The sequence below is a fragment of the Rhipicephalus microplus genome, chromosome X (genome assembly GCF_043290135.1).
Source record: "Rhipicephalus microplus isolate Deutch F79 chromosome X, USDA_Rmic, whole genome shotgun sequence".
In the NCBI taxonomy this organism is placed as follows: Eukaryota; Metazoa; Arthropoda; class Arachnida; order Ixodida; family Ixodidae; genus Rhipicephalus; species Rhipicephalus microplus.
The window spans coordinates 34936626-34957042 of record NC_134710.1 but is presented as its reverse complement, the minus strand read 5'-3'; the positions used below and the strand labels follow the sequence as shown (position 1 = coordinate 34957042).

Sequence of the window (20417 nt, the reverse complement as noted above, 5' to 3'; positions counted from 1 at the left end):
CACTCCAAGCCATTATGAGACCGCATGCGGACGTTTGTGCTTGCGTTTGCCCCCCCTCCCCCATTTTTTACGATGTTTTTTGTTTTGTTTTTCTTTTAGTGACAAAAATGGGGGGGGGGAATAATTCAGCGCATCGATTTGGCTTAAGGCAGCAAAACATGATTATGCTTGTTGCTAAAGGGAAATCGGTCATATAAATAAAAAAAAAAGGTAACCCCTCCCTCTTCTCGCTTCCCTTCATCGCCCGGGGGTGTTACAAATTCCTCAATTGCCAGGTTGGCAGGTATGCTATTGGGGCAGTTTCAACATTGAGATGAAAAATGGGCATTTTGTTGGGATGCGCTTCTGCACAGCCCAGAACTTCAGGACCAAATCCTGGCCGTCCAGTGTGCCCGCGACAGGGCCGTCAGGCGAGTCTTGCCGGTCCTCATGTAAATGTAGCCGGGTGACGCGTGGCAACCTCAGCGTCTGCAATGGACCATAATAAAGTTCCCACTCACTCACTCAAATGAGCATTTTGTTTAGTTAGTTTGTATGTCTGCTCCTTAAAGAGTTACTCGCCAGGTTTGGCATTACAAATGAACAAGCAAGGCATGTCGAATCGCAAATGTATTAGAAAGTTATAAAATAGCTGTCTGCATGAAAACGGTCAAGATTTCAGACGAAGTGACACGCACCCTCCTTATTTAGGGAGCCATGCTGCACTTCAAAAGTATCACATCTGCATGTGCTATGCTACATGCATTGCTTGCGATTACCCCCCCATCCATGATCTGATGTGTGCCACCAATAATAACACACTGTAAAGCAAAATTAAAACAGCAAAAAAAAGGCAGAGGCAGTAATTGTTCTGGAAAGAATGAAAGTATGGTGCTTGCGGGTGCTAGCCATGACAAAGGAGGAGATGCCATCTTCTCTTCCCTCCTGTTCGTATAATAGCGGCGCAGTTGTATTTCTTCCAACTCTTCCAGTAAAGAAGCAATTTGAAAAATTACTTCTGTAACATTGAACTAGGTTGGCCTTAATTTTCTATGAACTGAAATTTGCAGTAGGGCCTGGTGAAGGGCCTGCTAAAGAGTCAAGAAAAGGATGGGCAGATAAGGAATATTGTGTCGCATACCTTCGATTACTGTGCTGCGCTATTGAAAGCAGTTTCGAGCTATATATTGTGCGTGGTGGTGTGTAGTGTATCAGTACCTTTTGTGTAAGAGGCAGATTCGTCTTTGTTCTCAGTGAGCTCACATGGTGAGAATGTAATATGCCTTGCTTGCTTGGCCACATGAAAGGAGGGAATTAATCTGCAAATGTAATTGCACAGATAAAGGCACCTGTTGGCTTTTCTGTTATTCCAGTTGTCACAAGGCATCTTGTAGTTTGTTACATAAGGAGCAAGAACCGAAGTCGGCTGTGTGCACATAATTTTATGCCTTTTGAAGAACATTGCTGAGTAAGCAATAGCTGTACACATCACTACAGATAATTGCTTTGAACTCATGACTGGATACTGGTTGTTACAGTAATCAACTGCTGTTACTATCTTGTGTGTGTTTCATGTATTAAGTGGCTCAGATTTTTTATATTAAGCATACGTAAATACATATTTATTTGCCATAGTACTTGAGCCCTGCTCGATTTTTAGTGCTGTCTCGGTCGTCTAGAGACCACGGTGTAAGATGCAAACAATTTAGGTGGGGACACTTCTCGGCTTTTTTATGGGACGCGACTGACAACATAAAGTAACGGGGACGTGTGTCTGTCAGACCGCTGCCGGCAGCGCATGTAGCTGCAAACCAGCCCAACATAAAAATAAAAGAACGTTTCACATGCCGTTGCTATAGCAACCGGCGAGGCCAGTGGAAACGCCTGCGTTCAGAGAGCGTCGCGTTTGTCACTGAACAGAAGTCGACGTTTCTGTTCAGTGAGCACAAGTTTGACGCAGTTGTCAGAATTCTGTGCTGTTACAACACTATGAAAATCCAGCAATGCTTCAAGACGCAAGGCCAAAATGCAGCTAAAGAAAGCTGCAACAGAAAAAAAGAGGCAAGGCTTTGCAACGTTTAGACTCCTCTTGTTGTATTGTTCAATCATATCTTGCCTTTGCAGTGGTGCAAGTTGCATGAGATTCAGTATATACATTCCCTAAGTCGTGAATGTAAATGAGTATTTTTGCTGTATTATGTTTGTTCAATACAGTGATACGTTGCAATAAATATTGTTTTTCTGTTACAGGCGTAGTAAACATTTTTTCACTATGTTACGTTGTGAATTCACTGCTTTTTGTGAGCACGTTTACATTGGCATCCATAAATAAGTCCACTGATGTTCAATGAAAAAAAAAAAAAATACTGTAATGCGCTTTCCGTGCACGGTAAGAAGGGATGGTGAAATCAGCGAGAAGATTGGCACAGGGTCCCCCGTGTACATGCCTCCATCCCAACGGGTAATCACGTGGTCGTGACCTTCATGCCATATAATTTTCGTTGGAGCCGCAATGGTAGAATTTGGGGCAACACCAACTGGTATACATAGCTTTGTAGTGCACGGCAACAAATTTGTTTAGGTGTCTAAGTGGTTGCTTTTTTTTTACGAGCAATCTTGAAGTCTCGTTGAAGTTCTGCTTTGCTGGCCATCGAAAGCATGTGCGTCCCACCATGCTGTTCCCGTGCTTGCCAGATCCAGCTTGCCAATTCGAGTGCACCACCTATCAGCAAATACACGAAAACCAGCGCATTTAAATGTAGAGCCGCTTCATACAAAATTTTGGAAAAGATGTCAATTATGTTCGTGTCTGTTACGAACAATCCTCGATTTTCGCTCTGCAACGTTTCTTCCACTGTTCATTGTGGCAGACACTATAAAATTTTTTAAATATAATGTAACAAACTGCTCGTTATGACATTATTGAAGTTGCATGAACGGCAACGAAGAGCACTTGTGTTTCGTCTTTGCAAACACTTTCTAATCTAATTATATGCACTTTAAAATGCGCAACAGTGGCCATTACCAAAACAAACACGTCGACTCTATTTCGACAGCTTGGCCGGCCCTGCCCTATTTGAGGGATACCGACCAAAAATCGCTCCCGCTGCTGCGATCAGAGTGAAAACTTTCAACATGTTGGAAGCTCGCCACGAAACGCTGTGGCGGGAGCGAACTGGTCTTTTTTTCACTGTGAGCGAATTCGCAGACTGAAAATGGCAACCTTTTGTGTCACGCAAAACAGCCTTCATGCTTGTTGAGAAGAGTAATCAATTTTCACTCTTTCACAGAAACAACGCTTCTGTGTAATTAAATTCAAATTTGCTGTGAAGGATCGGTTGCTATAGCAATGCCTCTTTCTGTTTTCAAGTTGGGTCTATACGCCTCTCGCAGTGCTGCCGGCAGCAGTTTTACGGATGCGCGTCGTTGTTACTTTATCTGGTCGACCGTGTCTCGCGAGCGTCTCCACCTAAAGTGTTTGTATTATACACCGTGCTAGAGACAATCCATTCTACATAGTAGTTTTGTGGCATATTACTTGTCCACTTTCTGTTGAAATATTTTATGGAAATTTCAGTATTTATTAGCTAAATAAAATAACCTGTTGAATTCTTTTTTATGACCTTGTGTATATTGTGCTGTATTGTACATCAAGCTGTATTAAACTGTTTATCACTTGTGTGGTTACCATAGAGGAAGTAACTGCCAGCACTTTGGTGAGAACTACTCAAATTCAATGTGTGTGGGCGTGTGGGCGTGGCAGTTGTGGATACACTGTTCTTTTTTTTACAGGTTCAGGATCTGCCACCAGTTCCTGATGCGACTGTCCAGTAAGTCTTTGTCTTTGACGAAAAAAAAAAAGTGTTGAAATCTTATGTTTTGCGTCATTATTCTCTTCAGGACATTGAAGGAGCTGGCAAAGGACTTTCAAGAAATAGCTGATACCTGCCTTTTGGTGTTGCACCTGGAAGTGCGAGTGCACTGCTTCTTTTATCTCCTTCCTGTGACTATACAAGTGAGTGTATCGAGGGCTCTGAGTAATTGGCACTAAAAAGTTATAGTTAGCTGTAGCTCGTAAGCCTTGCAACACATTGAGACAAGACAGACTGGAAAATTCAGAGGAAGATGACTGACTTATTCAATCTAGTTTTATCGTTAGGTTTTGTATATTACTTGAAAACATTTTGCCAATGAGAGTATGGCAGGAATGAAGAAAGAAGCACACCTGATGATTGGTCGTGATCATCTTGTGTGCTTCTTTCTTTATTCTTGCACACCTGATGATTGGTCGTGATCATCTTGTGTGCTTCTTTCTTTATTCTTGTGTTGTTCTCCTTGGTAAATTGTTTTCACTTGAAGTCAAAGCCAACTAGGCCCACCTTCAGCTTTAATTGTGTATTGCCTCTGTATTCTTTTCACTGTCGAAAGATTTCTCCCATGGCAGTTCTTGAGTTTTGATGGGAGTGCATGTTTGGTCCATAGGGCAACTTTGCGGGTGGTGTAGACAGCCAGGAGCCTGACCCTGAAGTGATGAAGCTGAACAAAGACCTCTCCAGCATCGACGAAGCAATGACAGCCTGCCTACAACAGAGGAAACACAGGTGCACCTGAGGCTAATATTTCAGCTTTGAAGGTTTACACTTGAGTGAAATCTAGATTCTACACAGTGTTGTCGCAGCTGTCTAGGATGTGATACTGCCTATGCTCTATTTCAGCATCACTGTTCAGTGGCATGACTTTGCGAACAAGTATGTAAATATCAATTTGCATTTACATTTCAAGCTTGAAGGATAAATACTCATTAACTTGTCATGTTCACTTCTGTACTGCAAAATTGGTTCCTAGCCAAAGGGATCATATCGTGGTTTGGAGATGGTAAACCCCACGTATTATTATTACTATTATTATTTTTTTATTTTATTATTATTATATGTGCTGAAAACTGCATTTCTGTATTCCACAAGAATATGGAATAGAGAAATATCTATTATGCTTCATTTAAAAAGTTGACCTAAGATATTTGCACGTGTGCTTCTTCTGTTAAAGGGATACTGACACCAGTTTTCGAAGCTGAGTTAAGTCTGTCATTCAAGTCCCGTGTCTTGCATAGATGGCTCTGAGCAAGTGTGAGGCTAAATAAATGCTGATAAGATGGCTTACTTTCACATTAAAGTCAATTTTCATGTGGTGCAGCAATTGACATTTACAGTATCGTGACGTCGGGCCACAGTATTGATTCTGGTGACTACACACCCGTGGCTTGTGATGATGTCAGGTACCAAAACATACAGAAGAGCTGCAAAACAACTGCAGCTCAGGATGAAAGACCTGTCTGCACTGTGTCTGTTTCAGCGAAATATAACCAGTCTTCTTTAACAATGTTTGGGAGTTGGGAGTAAGCTTCAATGCAAGCTGGCACGGTAGTTTTTTACATTCACCAAGTTAACCATTTTTTTTAACCACTGCAGGTACATATTCGAAGGGCTAGGGCACCTCATTGCCTCCATCCTGATCAACAGCACATCCAGCATACAGAAGGTCAATGAGAATGGCATCAAAAAAGTGTAAGGCCCTTGGGTTTTCACTTAATTATCTAGGCTGTTTTGATGGACATGCCTGTGTCATGTAGCGCACCCTGATGGAAAGCCACAAAGACAGTTGTTGAGATCAGTCTTATTTTATTTATAGAACATATAAATAAAATGAACAAATTGGATATAAATAAAATGAACAAATATAGAACAAATTGGTTTCCGTATCATTGGCTTTATGAAACTTTTGGCTTGTGTCAGACTTAATAATAATGCGTGTGCATGTTTTAAAAGAGCCCAGCAACATTTTTTCTAGGTATTATCGAACAGTTTCATTAAGAGAGTTTATTGCTTCATGAATTGACTGCCACAAAACTTTCAGAATCCATCAAGTACGAATGGAGTTACAGGAATTTGTTGCCTGCTTTTAAGCGCTTTCTCATTTAATACGAGCAAATGCTCTGAAACAATGTTTGGGGGGAAGGATCAAGAAACTAGGTCTGTTAATCAGCGCACATCATGACCTTGGACACTTTCGTTTCTTCGAATGTGCGGGTTCCTTTCAGTGGAATCACAAGTGCGCGCATGGGCATGTAGCGGCGTCCCATGGTAGCCGGATTAACTATGCATATGCAGTTCACAACGCTCAAATCAGCCACTGAGACTTTGTTAATGGAGCAGTCATTTGGGCTTATGGCATTATTTGTCGAAGGAAGAGCAAGCAATTTCTTGCTAGTTTGTAGAATCATTTGTATATTCCAGGCCGTATGCTGCACTTTTATATTTGACTTACATGTTCCCAGGAGCCACAATTACTAGGCTTGTGCGAATATTCCAATGCTTCGAATATTCGAACGAATAGGCGAGTATTCGAATTCGCTTTGATTCGAATTCAAATTATCGAATATTTTTGAAGTATTCGCAATAAACAAATAAATGCACACTAGTTTGCCTGTAAAGGTAATTTCACTGCAATGTAGTAATGTAAAACCGTGAAAGCACCTACTCGGGAGAAATTTGCTTTGCCATGAAGCCTCCCTTCAAATTTAAAAGGGCCCTGCAACACTTGCTGAGCATGGTCAGAAAACGCTGCCGATCAGTAGTAGAGGCTACCGAGAACAGGCGAGGCGAGAATTATTGCGCAGCATGCGGCCTGAAATTCACAATAAATTTTCAAACCTAAAAATTACTCTCTTCCATCAGCAAATGACACTACAAGCTCATAAATCACTTGTCACAGCCAAGAAGGAAAATACGGCTCGGGTCACAGTCATTGGCTGATTCGAGCATGGCGCCCTCGTCATCGGACCGCCGCGTGAGGCCGTTGCTTGTCCACAAGTACGTGCACGATCGCACTGAAAGGCCTCGTATTCGAAGAAAAAAGAGATGCTCGAGGTCGCTAGGCGCTCATGGCGTTTTTTTCTATTCTCGCGCTATCCTTCCCTACTTAGCTTCTAGATCTTTTGACGGGTTGAGAATGGAGAATGCAATTGCAGCATGCGACAAATTTTTGGAACTCCGCTCGTACTGGAACGCTTCTAGAAACTTTGCGGCGGTAAATTTGTGAGGCGACAAGCATGTTTACTGGCTCCATGGATACTTGAAAAAGTGTTGCAGGGCCCCTTTAAAGGAACTTGTTACCCTCAAATCAATCCATTTTATTAGGCTTGTTATGATGGTTTATATGATTTAAGTATAATAAATTTTAAAATGTTACGTATCTTACAGGTTATCACTGGGATCCTACCCAAACTACTAATCAAGGTTGTTTCGACTTTCTTTCAACAAAAAAAAAAAAATTTGCTTAGAGCCTCTATTTCAATTCAAAAGAAATATCGTGCAGGTTAGTTAGGTTATGATAATATTCCCTTTTTTTTTATATGTCATACATACTATTCGAATTCGATTCGAAATTATTCGACCAAAATCACTATTCGCTTCGAATTCTCTTCGACCCTGAAATTCACTACAGTCGCCGACCGATTTTTCGGACCTGGCGGGGACCGAAAAAAAGTATGAAAAATCGAACAGTCCGAAAAATTCGTTTTCGCCAAAAATCTGAAGTTTATTGCATCAGGCAGGTTTAAAAAAGTCCTTGATGCTGCCTTGCCTCAAACTACGCTTGGAGGCAATTTGGTTTGCCCGTATTTGCGCCAAGGTGACATCGTCGCCATAAACGCTCGACAAAATTGTCACCGCGTTGGCGATCTCCGCCGCCGACGGCTGCGGGCGGTCGTCGTTGTCGTCATCCGAGCCGCTCTCCGGCTCCGGGAGAACCTGGCGAAGAATTTTGTCGTCAGTGGCCTCCGCGCACGAAACAATGTCGTCGTCCACACGAGTGAAGTCTTTAAATGTCATTGTGGCAGGTAGAGAATCCTTCTTTCGCCTCCTCCCCGTGCGATGTGATGACGATAGTGCTGACCGAAGACGAAAAAACGGCATCCATCACCGCGTCTTTTAAAAAGCAAACACGTCTTCCGAAACTTGAAATATGGCGTGCGCATTCCAATCTCGGAGGCAGGAAAAGCATCTGAAGACCAAGCTTAGCCAAGCCGACAGAAAATTCAACATGGCGGCGTTCACAATGGCTTGGGGCGTGGCACAAAACGAGCGATTTAGTCCGAAACATCGAACTTTCAGGGGCAAATTCGCCTGAAAAATCGGTCGAAACAATGCATTAGCTAGCTCTATGGGATCCCTGACGGTGCATTTATGAAGTCCGGAATATCCAACAAGTCCGAATTTTTGGAGTCCGGAAAATCGGTCGGCGACTGTATTCGCACAAGCCTAACAATTACCCATTCGCAGCATATTATGACCATGCTGAAAAAGAGTTGCAGGACTCTTTAATGACTTAGTTCTAGACAAGGTTCTTGATATTTTTTTAATATAGAAAAGCATCTTTTAATTAACTTTATGTGCTATGCAGTACCATAGTCATGCCTTTATGGCATATTATGCAAAAATAATTTGGCATTGTGTGTTGAAAGGCTTCTATTGATTTATTCATCTTTTCTTGTGTGACAGCGTATTTGTGTATGTATAATGGCTTAATACCTGTTTAACTTTTGGTTTAACATTCATTCTGCAGAAATAACCATGTTGACGGTTCTCACAAGATGGCATTCTATCTAGTTGCAGGAACATCTTTGCGATGCAGCAAACACTGACTAGCATCACAATGAACCGCGAGGTGGCCCTGGATTATGCAAGGCAGTACTTTGAGTTATTTTACTTGACACCAGAGGTTAGTTGACTGGATTTCTTATTTTAACACAAGCGTTTTCATGGCGGGGTTCATCACGGCTCGCTTCGTTTATGTATTTCCATCATGGATGTGACGCTAAAAGATATATACTAACAGGTTGCAAAGAGAAAAATGGGGAAAAAAAGTTTCATTATTAGGCATGAAACGTGCAACCTCTCACTCTACGGTGCAATGTGGGAAACCACTACGTCACAATGTGCGGGTTGTCCAGGTAATTAATAGCGAGCTATATATATACATCGTATACCATTGGTTGTACTCCGAGCTTAGCAGCTTAAGTTTAAGCATGTTTTTGTCATCAGTAGCAAGATGGGGAGAAGGGCGCGTGTTGGGCTTGTTCTAAAGGTAGTCGCCCAGGGCGTTGCAATATTTGTGCTCACACTTATCTCTTGATTTTAGTGCTTTGTACGTTTTGTGCTTCCGCCACAAGTTTGCTTTCAAGTTACTGTGGTTAAAGAGTGCATGAACATCACTTCGCTTGCTGCTGCGGCTGCATTTACGGAAGAAGCGCGCTGCTCACACTCGAAGAAAAAGGAATTGTGGCAGTTGTGCGTGCTCGTCGTGTGCGTACTTGTGAATTCATTTCATATTTTTTGTGTTTTAAAAGCATGCTTTAAATGATGAGCTTCGACAGTTAGTCCGCACTTGTCCTTTGTGTGCTCATTTTGCACATGGATTTTGCTAGAGGTGTGAGTTGCAAGTTTCGAGCTGCTTGCTGTTCTTTGTGTGACATTACAATTTGTTGCTGTAGCATTCATTCCGTTGCCCTTGTGGTGCGGCAAAACGATTCTCAACAAACGGTCAACTGCCTCTGCAAGGATCCGTTTCACTTTCGTGTTATATACCGATTCCTAGATGGAGGGATCGGCCAGGTTTTTTCATAAGTTTTGAAGAGACTATAAAGACTGATGAGGTGATCTTGTCAATTGCTCTTTTAGAGTACTAGGAGTTGTAAGTGCAGTCTTGGCAAATTACGTAGAAAAGCTAGCTTTCTATAGTTCTTGATTTTTTTGTATCCCTTCTTGGCCCTCTTTTTGAGTATGGCTGCTGTAGCTATTTTCACTATTTCACTTATATTTATGTAGAAACATTGACCGGTCCTTACAAACTGTCGTTCAGACGATTACTTCTATCACAAAACTGGGAGATGCTTCATGCACTCAGCACAGTTCAGGATTGGTAACAAGAAACGAAATAAATAGAAAATTACAAGGGGAGGGGGGGGGGCAAGTATTGGTAATCTTACGAGTACGGTTGCTTGAGCAGTGCTGTTTGGATCGTTTCACTCGAGTGTATTTAAGTCATAGCAATGTTTAATGATTCGAAGGTAAGTTATCTGTGTCAGATATGTTGATTGTTGCGAGTTGGTTCACGAAATGTTAAAGAGAACTAAAACTGTGCTGAGGACTAGTGAATAAAAGAAGAAGAAGACAGGACTGTACTTCTTTTGTTTCTACGTCTTGTGTCTTATGTACGATGGGCAAAATAAAACTGCACTGAACATTGCAGTTGAATCTTAAGTAGCAATACATGAACGGATAAGTATCTGCACCTCTGTCCCCACTTTGGGAACAGATTTAGTTTTAGCGTTCTGACCAAGATGGTGCTTCTGTGTCTCTAAGGACAAAACATTGTTGTTGGAAAATAAAAGGGCTTGATTTAATCCTGGTAACAGCCATGTTAAAACAATGCACATTGATGTGAGGAAAGCGTAAAGGAAATAAGCATGCCTCCTCATTAAAATATACAAATAATAATGGCAACGAAAGTTAAAGTGGAGAAGAAAAATGAAGGATGATCTTGCCACCATTGCAGGAGGATAGGTGTCATGCCTGAATTCTGCACTTTAAGCAAGTGCAGGGAAAGATAAAACAAAGATAAAGCCTTTTGGAAGCACCTGTCATTAAGTAGTGGAACTCCCTGCTACTAAGGCTGTTTTTGCAACTGCAGTGGACATTTGATTGCGTCTGAAAGGGCTTGACATGCTGATACATATAAGTGTGTAATAGACAAATGTTATTTTAAATGGCACAGTTTGTGTTTTCTTGAATTTCAGTTTCTTTAGCTGGCATACATAAGTCCACAAATACAAAAAATTGGTTTAATGTTTATAGAGGCTAATATTTATTCCTGATGCTTATGCTGGGCAGTTTTGAAGTTTTTTTACTTCAATATGCCTCTTGTGGAACAGCAGTGAGAAATTCAGCCAAGTGTTTTGCAATGGCATAGATATTAAGCCTATTTTCTAAGCAATTAGTGTACGAAATAATATTGTGGCATAGCTACAGCTCAAAGTGGCTTTTAAAAGTAATAAATTTATAGTTAAATTGTGTGTCATAGATACTCTGCTTTGAACTTTTGTGAAGGGTAGGAGACTGATGTTGTTAGCCAGAGGTGTATCTGGCCTTGCAAGATATGCAGGCAGTTGCTCTACAAGTGATGCATTGGTGATGGCCACTTCAACTCTTATGTACTTGAACCATTTTATTGTTTGCAAATGTTTTTCTGTTTTCCCTTTTTTTTCGACAATGTATATATTGTACAGGGGAACAGCACAGAAGTCGAACAAAGACTAAGAGAGTCACTATGAACATACGTACGATGTTAAATTAACTTACAAATTTGTGTATCGTCATTAAGCTCCACTTTATTCTCGTTAGCTTTTTATTTTTGTCATTCTCCTGTGCAATGAATAACTAACAAGCTCAACTGGATATGATATATGGTTTCCTGGTTTTGTCAGGTGGTCCATATAAAACTTCTAGGCGCGTAAAACTTCAGACAACTAACATAAGAGACAAGGACGAGCGCAGAACTGATTTTATTACTACTACGACACACATATATATATTAGAAAGAAGATAAGCAACACACAAAATCAAAAGGCGAAAAGAGAGATTGCAAAAACATCACGTGCTCACCCTGGGCCCTCACGTGCCGAATTTAAAAACGCCAATTCTTTCCCAGATAATGCTATCGATGGTTTGCTGATACAGCTACCTCGAGCAATTGCTGCAGCTTCAATTACAAGTCTTGTGCCTTCATTAGGGTGGGACGCGAGAACCCTTGTCTGTTCGAACAAAGGCTGGCATCCACATTCGGAACAATGAGCGGCCAAAAAACCGTCCCGTCCTGCATTTCTTACTTTCTGGCAATGTTCTTGAAGTCTTACATTGAGGCACCTGCCCGACTGACCGCTCGTCCTTGTCTCTTATGTTAGTTGTCTGAAGTTTTACGCGCCTAGAAGTTTTATATGGATCACCAACTAGCCCAATCCCACACTTTACTTTTGTCAGGTGGGCCACTAAATTTATATGCTGAAATTTCTGACCAATTGTTTTAAAAGTTTTCAGTCATCTTCAGTTTACATGTAGAGACATGTTCTTTTACAGGACATATTAAATCTGATAGTAGAGCATGGTGCCCAGTTTCAAGAAATGGAATACAAGAATGTCTTGCTTCTTCTTCATCGAAGTCTTCCTAGCAGCGAGCGGGACCCAGACAGTCTAGATGCTTTGCTTTCACGGCTTCGAGACATTCTCAATGAAGTGGCCGTGGCCATTTAGCCCCAACTCTCAAAGGTTTGGCTGCAGCATATAGTTGCTGTGCGAGTCATGTTACTGGTGATGCAATCATAAAAATAAAAGCAATCATGCTCCTGAGGGCTCTGGTTTTTAGGTGTAGCCACACTGGCTGTACGTATGCTGGAAACATCTCTGAATGACCAGGGTTCATGGTTCCTTCCCTACCATCATGTGTGGTACGGTGACATAAGTCAGAGCTGCCCAGTGAGAGCACTTGCAGCAGTGTGCATGAACTGGGCGGGAGCATTGTTTCATCTCAATTCTTCTGTGCTTGAGTGTGTGTGTGTGTATGTAAGGGGGACAAGGTTATGCATGTACTTCCTAGAAATTTATGTGCCATTGCTGGCTTGTGCCTGTATTTATGCACCTCGGGCCTCTTGTATGAAGCTTTTGATCCTACTGGATAAAAGCGTTTGTTCATGTATCGAGCGGCTTTGTGCGATGATGTCGACGTACAAAGGAGCCGCTGTTACATGAATCATTTTCATTGTTCTGTTATCTGGCAACTTACTATGCAGCAGCTTACTGTTAGGTGTGGAATGCAAAACTTTCTAACAACAAGTTTCTTTGACCACTCATAAATTGCTTCATATAAGGGGCCCCTAGTAACCAAAAGGCTTTGCGCTTTAAAAACGCTGTATATTGTCCTTTTACTGACCGATCTTTTTCCTTGACATTTTGTTTGTTGATTCTAGAATGAATATGGTGTTTAATATGTGGTTGTGTTTGTGGTGTACCTTTTTTTCTTTGGTTGTTGAAAACTGGTCACAAGTTACTCTGTTGTCAGTGTCTAATTGTAAACTCTGTATCATGAATTGATCATGCTGTTTTGAAGATGATGAGACAATAGCCACTTATGTGCCTTTAAGATGTGTGACTGCTTGCTGTTTCAGCGCATATTTTCTTGTTTTATAAAACTGTTATGCTGCAAATAAGCTCTGTTGTGTCGCAGTTTTGTTCGCAGAGATATTGTGTCATGTTAGCTTTTTCTTTATACCTGTCTTGGTATGTGCACTGATGATAATTTATGTGCCATGAATTTCCGGGAGTCCAAATTTTTAGCAGTGCCAAGGAAGAAATAGTAGAATAATAATTTTCTGGATGTTGCAGTGTTTTTCATGCAAAATGATAGTTGGAATTTGAATTTTGGGGGGGGGGGGGGAGAAATGTGAGAAATCTACTTTGGCAAGATAATATAGAGGAATTAAAAAAGGGTGCTCATGCATAGTATAACTTGGAGATAACGCGACGATCACATCTTACTTAGGGGCTATGTAGAAGTAATGTCACGAGCATAAGCTTTAGCTAACACCATCTTATTGAACTGATGAATGTTTTATTAAAATCAGCCTTGTGGGAGACAATGTTTTTTTTTTTAAGTGAACCCTTGAACATTGAGATGACATAAGAAAAAGCTCCCGTGTTATCACATGGGAGCTTGCTATTATTAGTTGCACAGTTCTGCAAGTTATGTCCGGCATAGTTGCTGTTACTTATAGGACATGCCAGCCAGCGTTGCTAACATGCCACTTGTTGCTAAGCCCATTGGGTTGCTGTTGTGAACTGTGATTTTGTATTTTTTCTCTTATAATGTCAGTTTGTGTCACCTGCTAGAGCACTGTTATTATTTTTACTTTTTAATTATACTATTTCTCTACAGGAAGGGCAACATATTAATTGAATTATTTCTGCTCTCATTTTTGAAACTAGCTTGCTTTAACCTTAGTAATGCTGACAATGTTTTTTTTTATGGACTTTCTTGTAAGGTAAAAAATGACATTGTACAAGTGGCATAGGCCATAAGTGTAGAGTGTACCTTATAGGGTTACAATATGCAAAGTAGTGTCTGAGCTTCAGAAATACATACCCATGTTGAAGAATTTTCACTTTCCAATTGGCATATTTGACTCTGCAGATAACTATGCAGCTGATGGAAGCTAATAATATTTGGTAATTTACTGAACATATATTATGTATAAATACTTAATTTATAAACAAGAACTATGAATTGTGCACGATCACAGAGTTTTCACATTGACATGTGTATCGAATAAAATTTTTTGTGGCAGTGCTCTTAAAATATGAAGTATTAACAATCTTGGCATGTCGTCTGTACAGAATAAGGAGGGAAATACACTAATAGATATTGCCATTCATAATAAATAATACTGCTACTATTTGTTTTTTGCAACATCATCAATTTGCACTTTTTCCAGCTCTACTTACTCTTACTGTGTTTTTTTTTTTCCATTTTTTTCTGCGGCTTCTTGGAGCAAATGTGTGGTACCTTTCAGTAAACAAAATCAGGTTCTTCAATGCTTTTATAAGTTGATTGAATAACTTGTTTTCAGGTGTTAAATTTCTAATGAAAGTATGTCTTATATGTTTTGATTACCAGGAAGCATTTGTGTAATTGCAGGCGTTGAGCAGATGCTCACCATCATGACAAAGTGCGATGTCTCATAACTAGCATTTTCTCAAAAGAGGTACTGTGTGAATGTCTGTTTACTAATTGCTTGTGTATGCTTCCCTCAGTGTCACAAGTAATATGTTATGTGGGGATGTTTCACCAACTCCACTAAAGCCTTGCCAGCATTTACTAGTTTGCACCTACATTACATGCCAATATGCTCAACTTAAATTTTTTTTAATCCAAAAATACCCATATTAGTAGCTAAGAACATTATTGGCAGCATCATAGTCATAAACTGCGATGTCTAGTGACCTTGAAAATGCCAAAAAGTAATGAAATATTTGTTGTTTTTTTTTAGTTTTCTAAGTGCAGTTGGAGAAAGTAACTGATTATAAACAGCCTATTTTGCAAATTTGAGTAGGCCATTTACAGTGGCCACAAAGGTACCTGTTAGAATCTTTGCAGCTCCTGAAGTCAGCTTTTCTACACAGTAATTCTATTTTTGTAGCAAATACAAAGAACATGGATGAAGGCAATCACACAAAGTAAAACGACTGTGTTGTAGTAATGTGAAAACGTCAACCAGTTTTGTGTGCCTTTGCCTTCATTCATGCTCCTATCTCTGTTCCTACCTACTGTGAACAAACTATCGAATAATTTTGCAATATTTTCTTCTCAATCATTATAATAAAGGGATTTATTCATAAATTCATAATAAAAGGGTTTTGTGTGTCTCTGGGTTCTATCCAAGGCTGGGCAGTATTGAAGATACATGTGAGATACTATCTCAGATACTCTTTGGGTATCTTGTATCTATATCGCGATATGTCTCGCAAGTATTTGTATCTGTCTTTTCGTTACATTCGATAATGTATTGTGTATCTTAAAATACAAGATACTTTGTCGCAACTTACGCTATACCGTGTGAAACATTAACCGCTGACTTAATTCCACTTTCCAGGCTGGTACTGGTGACACAACTTTCTCTTTCCGCCTGACTTCACCAGTGAGGCCAGGCAATGAGGTCTGTGCGTCCCTTTTGGTGGTGCAGAGGAGCATGACAGCTCGCGCTGTCATAAACTATGTTAACGTCCTTGCCTGCGTGTATTTCTATGTGCTCAGATTGGGTGCACGTTAAAGAACCCCAGGTGGTCGAAATTTCCGGAGCCCTCCACTACGGCGTGTCTCATAATCATATGGTGGTTTTGGGACTTCAAACCCCACATATCAATCAATCAAGCCTGCATGCATTTCGTTTTCTCAATTTTTTTCCTTTTAAGTTGTGTCATAGTCATGACGCTTACCCTTAGTCACTTGCAAGTGCTGTGTACCACGATGCGTACGGAAGTATCGATTCTGTATCAAATAGAACAGGGTTTACCGATCAGATGATATACTGGCATACCACGTAGTTCTCTTCCTGCTATTTCAATTTGAAGTTATGATATGACTGTTAGCTTAAGTGTTTTCTCAGTTGTAATTCTCTTGCATCCCATGCATAACCTAGTGTTCTAAACTGTTTTTTTCTCGGTCTTGTGAATGCAATATGCCTTTTGTAAAATTGTCAAAATAAGCTCTCTGTTTTATCCTTACCTTTAATTGTCGACCTTATTTTCGCTTCTGTTTGCATCTTTATATTCACTTGAGTTTACTCTTCCGCCAAGGTGATTTAGAAAACAAATCTGTCATTACCTGGGTGTGCGTGGAGTATACAGGACCAAACATTCTATTGCTTTGTAAAATGACTAAATTGAGTTTGCATTATAATACTGCGAATAATTAAAACGCATATTAGAGATCTTAGTAAGGGGATTCAAAAAATAATTGTTATGTCAAGTGGTCCGTTTTCCTTATCAACGTCCCAAGAAGTCTTATCAGGCAATTTCCTACAGGCACTGATCTCTTTATTACCTTACCTTAACATGTAAGTTGACGATACGTCATGCTAAATTGTCATAGCTAATAAAAGTTCGACTTGATTGTGCGTCTCGGCTTATTCACCACGAATGCTTGAAACGGAATGGCTTTTCTATTTCAGTTATAAGTGGCTCCCTTTTTATAGCGTGAATAGCGGTGTTGTCCCGTGACGATTTGTGCAACTATGCTGCCGCCAATCTTATTTTTATATTTTGGTGTGATTGTGTCCAAGACACAAAAAACTTACGACCACTTGGTGTAAGCCACCCACAATGTTTCGTAAACTTTGAGATTGTCTCAGATTGGGCTGCTAACATTGCGCGGAACTCTTGCTACGGCGGCCGCATGTCGATAGAGTTGTAATGCTAGAGGTGCATGTACTTGGATTTGATTGCAAGTTAAAGAACACCACACAGTCAAAATTTCTGAAGCCCTTCATTTCTGCGTTCTCATAGTCATTGCGTAGTTTTAGGACTTAAAAAATCAACAGTTATTACTCAGATTACGTGCAGTATGAGGACTCTTCTCAATTGGCGAGCCTACAAGTGCACCAGTGATAACGCTGGAAAGTGCAATCACTGCTGTATAAATACAAGCACGCGTTCTGCCGGTGAACAGATTACCGTAGGCCGACAACACCTACAGCCACTATCAGAGTACAGCGCACTTTCCTTGTACTTTGAATTATGCCTACTTGGTTTTCTGGGCCCAAGTTAGCTTTTTGGCGAGTTTTATTTCTACCAGAGTGACCACTGCTTGCTTTATTGTCACCACCACATGACATTACAATAAGTCTCAGGAGTTTGAGTCTCTCGCTCAAGAAAACTGATTGCACGTTTGGGAATATAGAGAAAACGAATGGTCTACACTGGCAAATAGAAATATTAAGAAATGTAATAGCTGCTTTATGCGCTGAACGTAGGCCTATGTACACAATCTTCCACAATAGTGTCATTATCAGCGTTATTGCTGCTGTGCATCGGTGATTTGGTTTTCATAACTGTCTTTTATGCTGCTGTGCATCGGTGATTCGGTTTTCATAACTGTATTTTATGGACAAGCTGAAATTACACACCGGTATTTGTGCCATCATGCAATCGTTTTTTATTGAAGCTCATCTGAGATGGCAATGCACTAGCTGGTCGGCAAGCTCAGCAGCCACTATCATTTATTGTAGAAATTACTAGCAAAAACTGCTATCAGTGAAGGGTCTGCAGAGCTGTCCTATTGAGCAGCTAAAGCAAATTCTAATAAGTTATTAGGAAGTAAACTAGTTTACTTTGCACAAGAACGTTTGAAATACCAACGAACATGTCATTAAAATAAAAATGAGAACATTTCGGACATTTCCAAGTCGTCGTTTTTGTGCCTATGCGTTGGCTACTAGATTTGCGGGGTCTATAACGGGAAATTTTCAAATGTATTGAAGTATCTTAAGATACAATTGGCAAGTATTCTAATAGATAAAAGTTTTGCGGCAGTATCTTGTATCTGTATCTGCAATACTTTTGCCCGAGTGTCATATCTTTGCCCGGCTCTGGTTCTACCTATACATGAATGCACACTTGTCTTCTGTATGCACTTATGAGATAGTGGGACCACAGCCCTTAGTACAGTCATTTACTTGCACTGCTTGCTGCATAAGAAACACTTTTTGTGTTCCATGTAAGTGACAGGGGTGAACATTGCATAGGGTACAATTCAACATTGACCCAGATATGTTAGTTTGCTGCAAGGTAAAATTTTTCAGGCTAGTTAATGCATTTTAACCAATGAAACCATGTCAGTACAGACATTTTCTTTTAACAAGCTGGTTATATGATTGGGCAACAACATGCAGAGACAATAAGCGGAGAAAGGGTTTGGACATGGCACAGACATGAAACACACGGACTGTGACGGCTGCATGGGTGAATTTTCTTAAACCAGGCTTGTACAATTATTCTAGCAGTTCAAATAATGTAATAAATATTACAGTGTTTGAATTTGCTTCATCCCAAATTTTAAAATTCTTTAATTTTCTGAGGTTATAAAGTATTCTAAACATACAAACAGATGTATGATTTCACATGTAACCCTCCTGCAAAAGTTGTTTCACTATAGTGCGGAGCCACTAGGATGTGAAACCACCTTTTAATATGGTTTTCGTGAGGTCTATGCAAGCCAAATTTAATAAATTTAATACTTTGTATTGCCCACAACTTGTATCCCCAGAAATAACTGCGTGCAGCTGTCTTTAGGCACTGCATATAAATTAATTTTTTTTAGATATCTGTGCAAAATATCATTAAAAAAGGCAACCGTGAAGATGGCATGCTGTCCAGCTAGATTGCACTCTATACTCATGTCTCCGCTGATAAGATAGTTTCATAGTTTTCCTGAGAGTTGTACAACATTAGGAATAGATTGTCATCATTGCAATATTGATTATGTTTAAGAGGCCAAGGCCCTTTGGATGCATGGGCTTAACATAATAAAAGGATGTGGGCTACTCATCAGTGATCGGGCCAGAGGTCAGGCATGTGCGCTAGCCAGAGGACTGCAATGTTAATGAGTAGGCCCGCCAAGTTCGTCTGTGTGCTTGTACAATGGAACGAGCTTAGTTCAGAAGGGCGGCACTTCTAGTGAATTGCTGTTGCATGCAATTTTCAGAAATCAATGAAGCTCAAAATGAATGAGGAACCAAGAAGATAACCACTTGCACTCGAGGTTTCAATTCACCGCATACGTGTCTACTTGCTACTGCTAAATGCAAAGCACTTGCAACCACAACCACTACAAATTTCGATCGCGAGTTTGATCCCGTCTGAGGTGGTTGCATTTTCATAATCATACTGTGGTTTCGGCATGTAAAATCCCAGATATTCTTGTTAAATTTTCAAGTTTAGACGGAACACATCATTGAGCAAAAGCCTAAAAATGAATATTTGCCACTGGAGTTGTATGAAATGCTGACCTTACAATTGCACAAGAATATCTGAATAACAGTTATTTTATTTTCATTTTGGCAAGCAATCAACATTTGACTCTCTTGTATAGATTTTATGCTGATTCTACTACTGTTTGGATATGCTCCAAGTAATTATTTGATACTAAATAATTATTACTTGCTTCATCTTCACTTTGAACAAAAAGGAAAAAAATGCTACATTTGCATAAGCACTATTAAAATCGAGCAGCTATTGTGTCTTCATAGAGTGCATCAATGTTGGCAGCGCAATACTTTACGACAGACAGAAATAGGACAGACAAACATGTGCTTTAAATATGAATTCTTCATAAAGTGTTGTGCTACCTATAATGATAGATCAAATTGTCTGTTTAGTTTCATGAGTGAGTGATTTATTTACAGTGGACTCTCTTTAAGAACTTGAAGGGAGCACAATCATTTGTTCGTCTTATTGGGAGTTCGTCTTATCAGAAGTGCCCCCAAAAGCGAAATGCTAACAGCCGAGTATGCAAAAATATGTTGCTTGAAAACGCGTAATAGAGCACACCTATATTGGGAAGGAAAGAAACAATAAAAAGCATTAATTTGACTCAGCTTGATAAAGACTTTGCTTTCAAGTAGAGTATTCAGACGAATCTAACGAGTACCCAGTTTTGCAAGTCATAATAACTATGCTTACGAAGAAACTTCTGCCACATTTTAATTATAAAACTGAAGCAAGACCATATTTCGATGATTAGAGAAAGATAAAAAGGGAGAGCGAAGCACATTTTTC

General features: G+C 40.1%; 1 protein-coding gene across 2 annotated transcripts in view; it reads left to right on the top strand.

Moving 5' to 3' along the window:
- The window catches only part of Sec8 (exocyst complex component secretory 8), a 117125-nt gene extending 100370 nt beyond the window's left edge, over positions 1 to 16755 (top strand). For both annotated transcript variants that reach the window (XM_037426751.2, XM_075876189.1), the window contains 6 exons: positions 3772 to 3809; positions 3880 to 3994; positions 4462 to 4580; positions 5448 to 5543; positions 8646 to 8757; positions 12171 to 16755. In XM_037426751.2, coding sequence (XP_037282648.2) covers positions 3772 to 3809; positions 3880 to 3994; positions 4462 to 4580; positions 5448 to 5543; positions 8646 to 8757; positions 12171 to 12344 — 654 coding nt within the window. In that variant the 3' untranslated portion in view covers positions 12345 to 16755. The remainder of the gene's footprint in view (positions 1 to 3771; positions 3810 to 3879; positions 3995 to 4461; positions 4581 to 5447; positions 5544 to 8645; positions 8758 to 12170) is intronic.
- The last annotated feature ends 3662 nt before the right edge of the window (positions 16756 to 20417 follow it).